The sequence below is a fragment of the Jaculus jaculus genome, chromosome 11 (genome assembly GCF_020740685.1).
Source record: "Jaculus jaculus isolate mJacJac1 chromosome 11, mJacJac1.mat.Y.cur, whole genome shotgun sequence".
Taxonomy (NCBI): domain Eukaryota; kingdom Metazoa; phylum Chordata; class Mammalia; order Rodentia; family Dipodidae; genus Jaculus; species Jaculus jaculus.
Window position 1 is genome coordinate 110,040,506 of NC_059112.1, and position 12,154 is coordinate 110,052,659.

At 52.2% G+C, this 12,154-nt stretch overlaps 1 protein-coding gene across 3 annotated transcripts; it reads right to left on the reverse strand.

The window, feature by feature from the left end:
• Positions 1–1,020: 1,020 nt before the first annotated feature.
• On the reverse strand, positions 1,021–9,761 carry Znf213 (zinc finger protein 213). 3 transcript variants are annotated; one of them, XM_045130396.1, is made up of 6 exons: positions 9,688–9,761; positions 6,763–7,276; positions 5,502–5,622; positions 4,671–4,744; positions 4,395–4,476; positions 1,021–2,498 (listed from the first exon to the last, which is right to left on the reverse strand). In XM_045130396.1, the coding sequence occupies exons 2-6, from the start codon at positions 7,159–7,161 to the stop codon at positions 1,846–1,848; spliced, it is 1,329 nt and encodes a 442-aa protein (XP_044986331.1). In that variant the 5' UTR covers positions 7,162–7,276; positions 9,688–9,761; the 3' UTR covers positions 1,021–1,845. The 3 variants fall into 3 exon arrangements, with proteins under 3 accessions (XP_044986331.1, XP_044986330.1, XP_044986332.1); XM_045130395.1 differs by having other exon boundaries at positions 4,395–4,557; XM_045130397.1 differs by lacking the exons at positions 4,395–4,476; positions 4,671–4,744.
• Between the last annotated feature and the right edge of the window lie 2,393 nt (positions 9,762–12,154).

Here is a 12,154-nt window from a genome sequence, read left to right on the forward strand (position 1 = left end):
TTGGAGCTCCCCTCCTGGGCCTGGCTCCGAGCACTCTGGGGCCTGATCCTTGCCCTCTAAACAGGCTGTCACCTATCCACTGTTTATGATCCTATCTGGACTCTGCCCTCCCCTGGAACCGTGGGCTCCACTCCCTCAGCCCAGCTCTTTTCTGTGGCTCTGGCTGGTGGCTTCCTGGCTGGCACTGATGTGTCCTCACCCGAGCGGGTGCCTGCGTTCAGTCCTATTCTTAGCTCTTGGCCCACACTGCTACCTGATCTTGTTTCACCTATGTCTCCCTTAGGAGGCAGCCACCAGCACTAAGAGAGGCTTCATACTGTCCCCAGAACACTTTCACCCCATCTTCCTTCACGTTCCTGTGCACACACAAGGGTGCTGAACTCACAAGATAGCATGCTAAAGTGGGGCAGAGGCTGGCACACAGGCCATCAGTGAGGCAAGAACACCTCACCTCCCCAGTTCCCAGCTCTCCTGAGGTGGGGGCTTCATGACGCTGCAAAGATCAGCAAGGGTAGGGAGAAGGGAGGCGCTCCGTGACCACTGGTTCTGACCAGCCGCCACCACCACTAGTGCAGGCCCTCACGTGTGCCCGGCTCACAGGAGGTGGAGCAGGACAGGGTCCTGGCTGTCAGCCTGTCCCCAGCCTCAGACACACACAGGTCAGCTTGGAGTTCCGGGTCCCACTGAGCAGCAGGAGTGACCCCTCACCCAAACAAAAAAGCTCAGCTCCACTTCGGCTCCTGCTTGCTTCACCACTGGGGGCAGAGGAGGGCCTGGCAAACATCCTAAGTCCTGTTTGTCTCCCAATTCTCCCACAGGGTGGCCCAAGCCAGGCTTGCATTGGCTGCCATAGGGAATGAGAGTCCTCCAGTAAAGGGCTGAATTTTGGGAGCCAGCCCAGCTGCACATGGAGAACGTGGCTCCACATGGTGGCTGCACGTACCAGTGCTGCCCGACCAGAACGGCAAGAGACACACAGCCCCCACCTCACAGGAGCCACCTAAAGAACGAGAGCCTGGAGGAAGTGTCCACGTTTATTCAAACCTTTCTGGGGCCCACTGGGCTAAGCCTCTTTGGAGGGTCCCTGGCCTGTCCCTGTTTAATGCACATCTGTACATGAGGCAGACCAAACAGTAAGAAGAAAAAGGCGGAGGAGGAGGAAGAGGAAGGAAAAGAAATGCAGTGCTTGAAGAGTTAGCAGCAAGTGCTGATGGGGTGCTAGTGTTAAGTACAACGAAGGCCGCCTCTGCTCACCCCGCTTCTGGTCTCCAGGGCTGGCCCCAGTTGCTAGAGCCACTCTACCATCTCCGCACCTGCAGGAGCCCAGTAGGGCTCCTCAGCAGGGCAAGCACACAACTTCCTGTGGCCAGGGCAGGAGAGAGCAGGCGAAGCAGGAGGGGAAGGTCAGAAAACCACTGCGGCTTCACCTGGGATATGGAGTCTTCAAGGCCTCTTCCACAGGCCTCTCAAAGCCCAGTCGTCCCCTGGGGACAGAGGCCAGCCCCTCCTGGAAGGCACAGGTTGGCAGAGGGCCTGGCCCATCGACCCATCGGGGAAGTCAGCCTCTGGCCAAGCTAGCCTGAGGGTTCCAGGGAAGGACCCTAGGCCACAACTGAGCCTTCCCACTACCCCATGCCCCGCTGAAAAGTGCTGAGGCTCCAGGCAACTAGAGTGCAAGAGAAATCAGGACAATGAAGGGGTTTCGACAAGGCGGCAGGACCCTGGGAGCAGGCAGGCCGGGCAGTGGTTGAACACAGGTGGAGAGTCCCCAGGGGGTGGAGGAAGAGGAGCTGTGGAGTCACAGTGCGCCTGCCTTGCTGGGTGGCTCCGGTGCCCGCTGGCAGCTCAGCCTACCGGCTGGGCCATCTTGGCGTGTAGGCTCTGGTGGGCAATGAGGTGCGCCCGCTGCTTGAAGCTCTTGTCGCATTCGCCGCAGCCAAAAGGCCTTTCGCCGGTGTGCACGCGCCGGTGGTCCAGCAGGTAGGAGCGCAGCGAGAAGCTTTTGCCGCAGTCGCTGCAGCCGAAGGGCTTCTCGCCGGTGTGGATGCGCTGGTGGTCGGCCAGGTAGGCGCTGCGGCTGAAACTCTTGCCGCACTCCGAACACGAGAAGGGCTTTTCGCCCGTGTGCACGCCCTGGTGTCGCACCAGGTCTGAGGAGCTGCGGAAGCTCTTGTCGCACTCGGGGCACTTGTGCGGCTTCTCCCCGGTGTGCGTGCGCTGGTGCCGGGCCAGATCCGAGCCCCAGCGGAAGCGCTTCCCACACTGCCCGCAGCTGTGCGGCTTCTCCGTCGCCAGATCCTGGAACTGCCGGCGGCGTGTGGGAGGACGCCCGCGTCTGGCCCCCACCAACCCACCCGGGGCTGCCCCTGGCTGGGTCTCCCAGGCTTCGGCTTCCTCGGGGTTCCAGGACACAGTCACCTTGCAGCCTGCCGGGTGTGACACTGCGGTCCCCGCCTCTTCCTGTGGGGGCCTCTCACTCTGGCTTTTGGACCCCAAACCTGCAAGGAGGAAGGGACAGCCTCTTTTTGCTTTGTTTTGTTTTTCCAGGTAGAGTTTCACTCTAGCCCAAGCTAACCCGTTAGTCTCAGGGTAGCCTTGAAGTCACAGCAATCCTCCTACCTCAGCCTCCCAAGTGCTGAGATTAAAGGCCTCCATGCCAGACAGGGACAGTTTCTTTAGTTGATTCTGGGATGGGAGGGGAAGATTTGCAGGGATTTGAAGCCTAAGAAAGCTTGTTCGAATCTCCAGGTCCCATGTATAGCCCGCAATGTTGCACACGCACACAAGAGGGCGCATGCATCTGGGGTTCGTTCGCAGCAGCTGAAAGGCCCTGGCAAGCCCATTCTCATTCTCTCCACCGCCCCCCCTTCTCCCTGATAAATCTCTCTCAAAAATAAAATGGTAAAAACAAGGTGTGGTGGTTTGATTCAGGTGTCCCTCATAAACTTAGGTGTTCTGAATGCTAGGTTCCCAGCTGATGGAGATTTGGGAATTAATGCCTCCTGGAGGAAGTGTATTGTTGGGGGCTGGCTTATGGGTATTAAAGCCAGTTTCCCCTTGCCAGTGTTTGGCACACCCTCCTGTTGCTGTGTCCCACCTTATGTTGGCCAGGGGGTGATGTCCACCCTCTGCTCATGCCATCGTTTTCCCTTGCCATCGTGGAGCTTCCCCTCGAGCCTGTAAGCCAAAATAAATCTTTTTCCCAGAAGCTGCTCTTGGTTGGGTGATTTCTAACAGCAATGCGAACCGGACTGCAACACAAGGTTAAAAAAAAAAAAAAAAAGGGAATAGGCAGATACTGGAACTCTCAGCCAAAAAGGAACAGCCACCCATAACAGCTATTGCAGCGGGTATGGCAGTGCAGGGCATTTAAAAAAAATGAAGGGTAGCTCAAGCGAAATCTCCCTGGCATTGGGGTTGATACTATCCTGCCACAGACAGGTCAAGCCTCAGTTTTCTCATCTATAGGACGGATGATGACACAAGGCCCACAGAGGAGCCGTTCTGAACCTCCGAGCAAGGCTGAGGTGACCCTGCCTACAGATGCACCTAAGCCAGTTCCCTGAGCCACCCTGAGCTCCAGCAGGAGACAATGGCCCACACAGGTCTGTGGAAGGCCAGCTTACCTTTATTTATTTATTTATTTTTTTTTTTGGTTTTTCGAGGTAGGGTCTCACTCTAGCCCAGGCTGACCTGGGATTCACTATGGAGTCTCAGGGTGGCCTCGAACTCATGGCGATCCTCCTACCTCTGCCTCCCAAGTGCTGGGATTAAAGGCGTGCGCCACCATGTCAGGCTTCCAGCTTACCTTTAAATTATTCAAACTCTCACTGGCAAATGCCAAGTCCCCAACATGGCTGACTACTGTGGCCCCTTCATTTCTCAGACTGCAAGCTCTCTGGAAGCAAGAAGTCTGTACAGCAGTTTTGGGCAGGGAGGGAAACCAAGCCTGCCCACAGAGTGCTGCCAGCTAAATGAGATGAGCCCAAATACAGCTAAAACAGACCTGGTTTGATGCCGCTTCAAACGGTGGGATGCAGCCAGGGCTCTTGTTTTCAGCATTTCTGGAACTGACAGGCTGAGGTGGCCTGACAACCTAAGTCCCAGCTCAGTCCCATCAGTGTCCACTGACCTCACTGACTCTCAGGTCCCCCGTCTATAACATGCAGAATTGTAAGACTCAAATGGGAAATGCCTTTACAACTGTATAAGCACTCAGCATAGAGCCAGCACACAGATAGCACTGGGCACATAGTTCACAAAGGGGCACAGACTGAGCAGTCCATGGGACTCTGGAGGAGGCTGACTTCTGAGGAAAGCCTGCTTTGGAATCTGCTAAGAAAGAGTGGAAGGGAAAACAAGATTACAGAAGAATGAGGCCTGCACCCACTTACTGAGGGTGGTGTTCTGTGAGTTCTCCCTCTTTATGTCCCAGAAGAGAGCCCTCTGAGCAGGGTCCAAGGAGCCCCATTCCTCCTGGGAGAAATAAAAAGCAATGTCTTCCAATGCTGTTGGTCCTTGGAAAGAGGGAGGACTCAGCTCAGGTCTCCCAGTCGGCTGCGGGCAAGGACAGAAGGGGTCAGATGAAGCCAGGCACAAGAGACCAGGCCAATTTATATTAACTAAACAGCACCAAGGGCTTCTGAGACACAAAGGGACAGATAACTCACATGGACCCCAGAGGCAAAGCAGCCATCGACCATCTCTCTGGTACATCCCTCTTTAAAAACAGCAGGAAGCAAAGCTGAAGGAAAAGAACAGAGCCTCGCAGAGGCAAAAGGCAGGTCGTGAGACTTACAGCCTCCCCATGTTCACACAGATGAATGTGTGCCCACACACAGACAGGCACGCATGCTGATATGACTGGGCTTCATGGCACAGTACCTTCATGACACAGTACCTGCCTGCTGCCCTCCAGGCAAAGCCGAGAAGGAGCCCTATATAGCCATTCCACTGACTACAAAGAAAAGGCTTGGGCTAGAGAGATAGCTTAGCGGCTAAGAGCTTGCCTGTGACGCCTAAGGACCCCAGTTTGAGGTTCGATTCCTCAGGACCCACATTAGCCAGATGCACAAGGGGGTGCATGCATCTGGAGTTCGTTTGCAATGGTTAGAGGCCCTGGGTACCCATTCTCTCTCAGTCTCTCTCTCTATATATCTTCCTCTTTCTCTGTCTGTTGCTCTCAAATAAATAAAAATAAACAAAAAAGAAAAAAGAAAGAAAGAAAGAAAGAAAAAGTTTGGCTCAGGGTTTGGGGCACTTATCTGTAGATCCTAAGGACTCTGATTCAATTCCCCAGTATCCCCACAAAGCCAGATGCACAGCTGGGCGTGGTGGAGCACGCCTTTAATCCCAGCACCAGAGGCAGAGGTAGGAGGATCAATGTGAGTTCGAGACCAGCCTGAGACTACATAGTAAATTCCAGGTCAGCCTAGGCTAGAGCGAAGCCCTACCCTGAAAAAACAAAAACAAAAACCAAAAAAAAGTGGAAGCTTACTCACAGTGGCTGTGCTGCTTCTGGGCTGCAGGCGGCTGTCCCTGGACTGCTGCCATCAGGAGAGGCCCCTTGGCCTGTGAGCCGGGGCCTGCAGCCTTGGGCTCCTCCTCCTCGGAGGGCACATCCTGTTCAGGAACAATGATACCACATCAGTAGAGCCCAGACTGAGGGGAGAGGAGGCAGGGCTTCATCCCTGAGATGGAGACACAGGACACCACCCAGGAGGCTGGGAGGTGGAGAAGATCAATAAGGAGCCCCACAAAAGCCAGGAAAGAATGTGGCAGCAGGTAGTGTAACCAAGGATACTCCATGATTAATCATGGAGACAAAAGCCTGTCCCCCAAGGCCAGAATCACAGGCACTCAGCAAAGCTACCGGCAGAACCCACACACCCTGTCACCTCCCCAGAGGCTCCCAGTGTCAGCGATCCCTACCCGCTGGCCTTCTGATGCCTATCACTGTGTCCCCTAAGCAGGGCCTACAGCAAACCATGACTAATCACTTAAAGACATGCATGCTGTCAAGACCTCCTTTCTAGAACACAGCCACTGTGCACAACAAAGCCACAAGGGAACTGCATTTACTTTACACTTTTTTTTTTTTTTTTTTTTTTTTGAGGTAGGGTCTCACTCTAGCCCAGGGTGACCTGGAATTCACTATGTCATGTCAGGGTGGCCTTGAAATCATGACAATCCTCCTACCTCTGCCTCCCAAGTGCTGGGATTGAAGCCATATGCCACCATGCCTGTCTACATTTATCTTTTTTTTATCATCTCTTTTAAAAACTTTCTGTTTTTCAAGATAGGATCTTGCTCTAGACCAGACTGATCTGGAATTCACTATGCAGGCTCAGGCTGGCCTCAAACTCACAGTAATCCTCCAATGTCGGCCTCCCAAGTACTGGGATTAAAAGTGTATGCCACCATGGCTGGCTAAAATGTTCACTTATTTGCATGTGCACATGCCAGGGTCTCTTACTGTTGCACATAAATGTCTGTCTGGTTTTACACAGTGGCTGGGAACTGTAACCTGGGTTAAGAGGGTGCAAGCAAGTGTCATTAACCACTGAACCATCTTCCCAGCCCCTAGACTTATCTCTCAGCAAGAAAACGTGATACTTTGGGGTTTGAGCATGCTCTCTAGGGCTTGGCCTCTCCTGCATCCCCTAAACCACCTAGAGACTGGTCTTAATGAAGAGGACCCCTGCTCCTCATACTGGACACCATCCAGAAGCTCCTGGGTTGGGAGGACAGTGGGGAACTCACCTGTGGCCAGGCTTTTAGTGACTGATTCTGTAGGTCCTCCACCAAGGCAACAGCTTCCTCACCACTCCCCAGGTGCTGACCCCGCACACGGGCCTGGATCTCCCCCGGCAGCACGCTCAGGAACTGCTCCAGCACCAGCAGCTCCAGGATCTGCTCCTTGGTGCGCAGCTCAGGCCGCAGCCAGCGGCAGCAGAGCTCCCAAAGTTGGCTGAAGGCCTCGTGTGGACCATCCACATCCCCGTAGCAGAACTGACGGAATCGCTGGCGGCAGGCTTCTGAATCCCGGCTGTCCACCTCCTGGACAGATTCCTGCTCCCAGGAGCAGTCTTCTACCTTCACAATCAGAAGTCCTTCTCCCTCCCCAGGAGCCTGGCCCAGGGGCTCCTGGAGGGATGCCATTCCCCTGGCCTAAGGCTCAGGGCTGGCCAGCCACAGCTTGGACCCCAGGGCTGATCCCCTCAGTCTCCCAGAGGGATGCCCTGCTGCAGCTGGGCTGGCATCAGGACATGTACTCCTAGGGAAAGAGCAAAACAGCAGTGTTTGGAGAAGATGGATACACCACCCAGGGACTCTAGAACCACACCCTTTAGTGCCTTTGAAGCCTCTTTTTTAAAAAATATTTTATTCATTTGAGAGAGAGAATGGGTGCACCAGGGGTTCCAGCCACTGCAAATAAACTCCAGACACATGTGCCACTTTGTGCATCTGGGTTATGTGGGTCTTGAAGAACCAAACCTGAGTCCTTAGGCTTTGCAGGCAAGTGCCTTAATGGCTAAGCCATCTCTCCAGCAATTGAAGGCTCTTTAGGATTTACTGCAATGGCTTGTTCTATGTGTGACTGCCTTGGTAAGACAGAGTCACAACCCTTTATCCCCAAATCTGAAAACTCAAATCTGTGTTTTTCAGGACTCATTCGACAGCAAAACATAATCTCAACTCATCTGGAAGTACTACTAGACCTGCTGATAGAAGCATATTTTTATTTCCATTTACATAGTATTTCATATAACTTTATGTTTTACAGGAGAAAAAAAACATATTTATTCAGTCTGTAAAGATTTGTTGAGTGTCTGGGTGTGGTGGCGCATGCCTTTAATCCCAGCACTCAGGAGGCAGAGGTAGGAGGATCGCTGTGAGTTCAGGGCCACCCTGAGACTACAGAGTGAATTCCAGGTCAGCCTGGTCTAAAGTAAGACCCTACCTTGAAAAACAAGCAAGCAAAAATTGTTGAGTTGTCTGGGTATGACGCTCAATTGCCTACCATACACGCAGCCCTGGGTTCAATCCCCAGCACTGCATGGTGACATACGCCTGAGATCCCAGCACCCAGGAGGTGAAGAAAGGAGGATCAGAAGTTCAAGTTCATTCTCACCTACATGTCAACCATGTGTCAATTTCTAGAACAGCCCAGAATATAAGACCTTGTCTTAAAAAAAAAATTGGGGAGCCTGGCATGGTGACACATGATGCCTTTAATTCCATCACTTGGGAGGCAGAGGTAGGAGGATAACTGTCAGTTCCAGGCCACCCTGAGACTACATAGTGAAACCATACCTCGGAAAAACAAAACAAGCAAACAAAAAAATCAGGGGCTGGAGAGATGGTTCATTGGTTAAAGACACTTTCCTTTCTTGCAAAGCCTGATAGCATGGGTTCAATTCCCCAGCACCCACGTAAAGCCAGACGCACAAAGTGGCACATGAATGTGAATGAAGTTTGTTAGCAGCTGAAGGCCCTAGCACACCCATTTTCTCTAATAAATAAATATTTAAAGATTCATTGAGCCATATATTTTTCTGTATATATGTTTCAATTAGAAATTTTAGCGGGGGTGCTGAGGAGATTGTTCTGTGGTTAAAGGTTGCAAAGTCTGCTGGTCCAGGATTCAAGTCCCCAGCACACATGTAAAGACAGATGCACAGAGCAGCGCATGGATCTGGAGTTTGTTTGCAGCAGCAAGAGGCCCTAGTGGACCCATTTTCTCTTTCTGCTCACAAATATATTTTTAAAAATCTTGTGGTACATGTTTTTAATCCCAGCACTTGGGAGGCAGAGGTAAGGGGATCTGTGAGTTCGAGGCCACTCTGAGATTACATAGTAAATTCCAGGTCAGTCTGGGCTAGAGCAAAACCCTAACTCAAAAATAATAATGATAATAATAATAATAAAGAAAATTCGTTGTGCATGGTGGCACATCCATATAATCCCAGCACTTGGAAGGCTGGAGGAGTGTCACAAGTTCCAGGCCAGCCTGGGCTACATGGTAAAACTCTTGTGTTTAAAAGGGATTAAAAAAAATTTTTTTGAGAGATGCCCCAAGTTCCAGAGGTGTTATATCTAGTGTATTATCTTTCTCAAATTTGAAAACTTCTAAATTCCAAAAACATCTGATCTCAGCAGAGGGATGGTGTCAGAAAAGGGCTCATTGACACCATCCAAAACTATCCACAAATATATATGCATATGACATATATTTGTAACTTCATCACTAGTCTTCACAATGGTTCTCATAAGTGATTCGAATTTTTGTCTTATGTTTCAACAGCCTAATTATCATGAACACTAAAATAAAAAGCGGGGGAGGCTCTAAACAATATAAAATGCTTCAGTTTCTTTGAGTCACTGGCAGTTTGACATAGGACGGTCCCATACTTCTCCTGTGTTTTCCATAGGAATGAAAAAAAAGTGCTTGATGTGTCTTTTCACAAAATTACGTTTTTCTGCAAAATACTACTTTGTATTTTTCTTTTTCCACCTAGTAGTGTCTTCATTAGTGGACCTATAAGCTTCCGCGGCATGGATGCGCTCCGATTCTTTAAACCGACCCGAGGGAGGGATGCGTTCGGTCTCTTTCCGATTCTTCTCTACTACACCAGCCCTTTATTTGTCTTCTGTTCACGAGACTCGGAGAGGGCCCGGACTCACCAGGGTCGCTCGGCAGGATGCGGCAGTCGGGGACGCTGGCCCGGCGCGAGCCCCCGCACCGTCCCCGGCAGCCCGGCGGGTGCAGAGGCGAGGCCGGCGGCGGCGCCCAGGGGCCTGGAGCGGGCACGGGGGCGCCACAGCCACCCGCGCCTCCCCAGCGGAGCGCGTCCCCTTCGGCCTCCCGCCCGGGGACGACGAATCCGGCCACCCAGGGCTTCAATTTCTTCGAGCCCCGCCCCCCACCCCGCCGCAGCGGCGCGGGTACCGCCGAGCCCCACCGCCAGCCGCCGGCGCCGGAAGTCCGCGCGGGGCCTGCCGGGAAGTCACGCAGCGCACAGCGTTTGGAATGCTACCGCGCCCAACGCGGTCGCCGCCGGAGGACAGCCAATGAGCGGAGAGAACGACACGCGGCCGGCCAATCAGAACGCAAGGACGCCTTGCGCCTCCGTTCCTGAACACCTGAGCTGAAGAGCTGGCGTCGGTGGGCTGGGCGCTCGTGTGTGGCCCTGGAGGTTCGTGTCTGTCCTTCTCACGTCGTCAGCGTCTCACGTCCCTGGGCGGTGCGAGGTGATGAGAGCAGAGCCTCCTTGTGAGGCAAGAGCAAGAGAAAAGCGAACGAAAACACCGGACTTGCTCTCCACAGACAGACTGCTTATTAGCGAAACAGCGAGGGGCCTCAGGACACTGGGCCAGGCTGGGCTGTGAGCTCATGAGGAGGATCCTAAGAAAAGCAGACCGTACCAGGTGCTGTGGATAAGAAAATTGTAGCTGTGTGTCCTTGTTCAGAATAGGCTTCTTCAGCCAGGAAGGTCTAAGGGAGGACACTCAGATGGTCTCTGGTCTTTCAAGGTCGTCTAGGCTAAGGGGAGTACATCAATCAGGGAAGGGTGCCAAACTTCTTTATTGCCCGCAAACCTTAGGGTTAGTTAATAACTCTTCAGTTCCCTTAAATTGTCAGGGAAGGTTATTAACCCTTCACTCGTCCGGGGCGTCACCCCTGCTCTCCCTGGAGGAACTCCATCTGTGCTGGTGTGAACGTCAGGAGCCCTGCTGAGACAGGAGGGAGCCCACCCCGCCCCTGGGCAGGTGCTAAGCGTTGTTGAATTGTTGCCCTCTGTGAAGGGGTTGGTGATGGGTGCTTCATATCATGAGCGCTCCTGAAGTTCATTGTCCAATAATGAAGTAGAGATGTTGCGGGATGGAGTAATCTGATTGCCGAATTAGCTACTTTTGGATTCCCTTTCCGTTCTGGAAAGCCTTAGACTGTCACTCAAACAGCCAGAATGCCCCTAAGCCAGGAATGGCCATTTTGAAACACCTAAGAAAACTGCAAAAGGGGGCTGGAGAGATGGCCACGAGAGTTAAGAGTTAGCAGTTAATGTGCTTGATAGCGCAGCCTAAGAATCCAGGTTTGATTCTCAGGTCCCACATGGTGGTGAATGCGTCTGGAGTTCCTTTGTAGTGGCTAGAGGCTCTGGCGAGCCCACTGTCTCACTCTCTTCCTCTGTCTCTAATAAATAAAAAAGGAAAAAATACAAAATGATAAAAACTGATTATTGTTCTGGCTCCTAAAGGAAGAGCCTTAGCCAGAGATACTTGAAACAGTTTGCACCGGGCTTTTTGCTATCACAAACCCCGGTGAGCTCTAGATGACCTCGCAATCTGAAATCTTTCCCCCTCCCCAAGTTAGGGTCTTGCTCTAGCTCAGGCTATCCTGGAACTCACTATGTAGTCTCAGGTTGGCCTCCTATCTCTGTCTTCCCAGCACTGGGATTAAAGGCGTGCACCACCACGCCCAGTTCTCTCTCACACTCTCTCAAATAATTCCTACTCACTTACTTGCAAGGAGAAAGGGAGAGAGAAAGAGAATGGGCAACCCAGGCACCTGCCACTGCAATAAACTCCAGACGCATGTCACATGTGCCACAGTGTGCATCTGGCTCTATGTGAGTACTGGGGAATTGAACTTGGACACCAGGCTTTGCAAGCAACACCTTTAAGCACTGAACCATCTCCCCAGCCCTTCCTCACCCCCCCCCCTTCTCTCTGTCTCTCTCTTTTTTGCCTTTGTTTTGTTTTTGGAGGTAGGGTCTCACTCTAGCTCAGGCTGACCTGGAATTCACTGTGTAGTCTCAGGGTGGCCTAGAACTCACAGCAATCCTCCTACCTCTGCCTCCCAAGTGCTGGGATTAAAGGCGTGTGCCACCACGCCTGCTCCTTTCTCTTTTTAAAAAAAATATTTATGAGAGAAAGAATGTTGACACACCAGACCCTTTTCTGTTGCAAATGAACTCCAGACACATGCACTTTACATGGTGTGGTAGTCTGAATGGATGTCCCCCCAATAGATTCAAGAGTTCATTAATGCTTGCAATTCAGACCCGGCTTGGTGGCACACACCTTTAATCCCAACACTCAGGAGAAGCAGAAGTAGGAGAATCCCTATGAATCTGACACTCATAGAGTG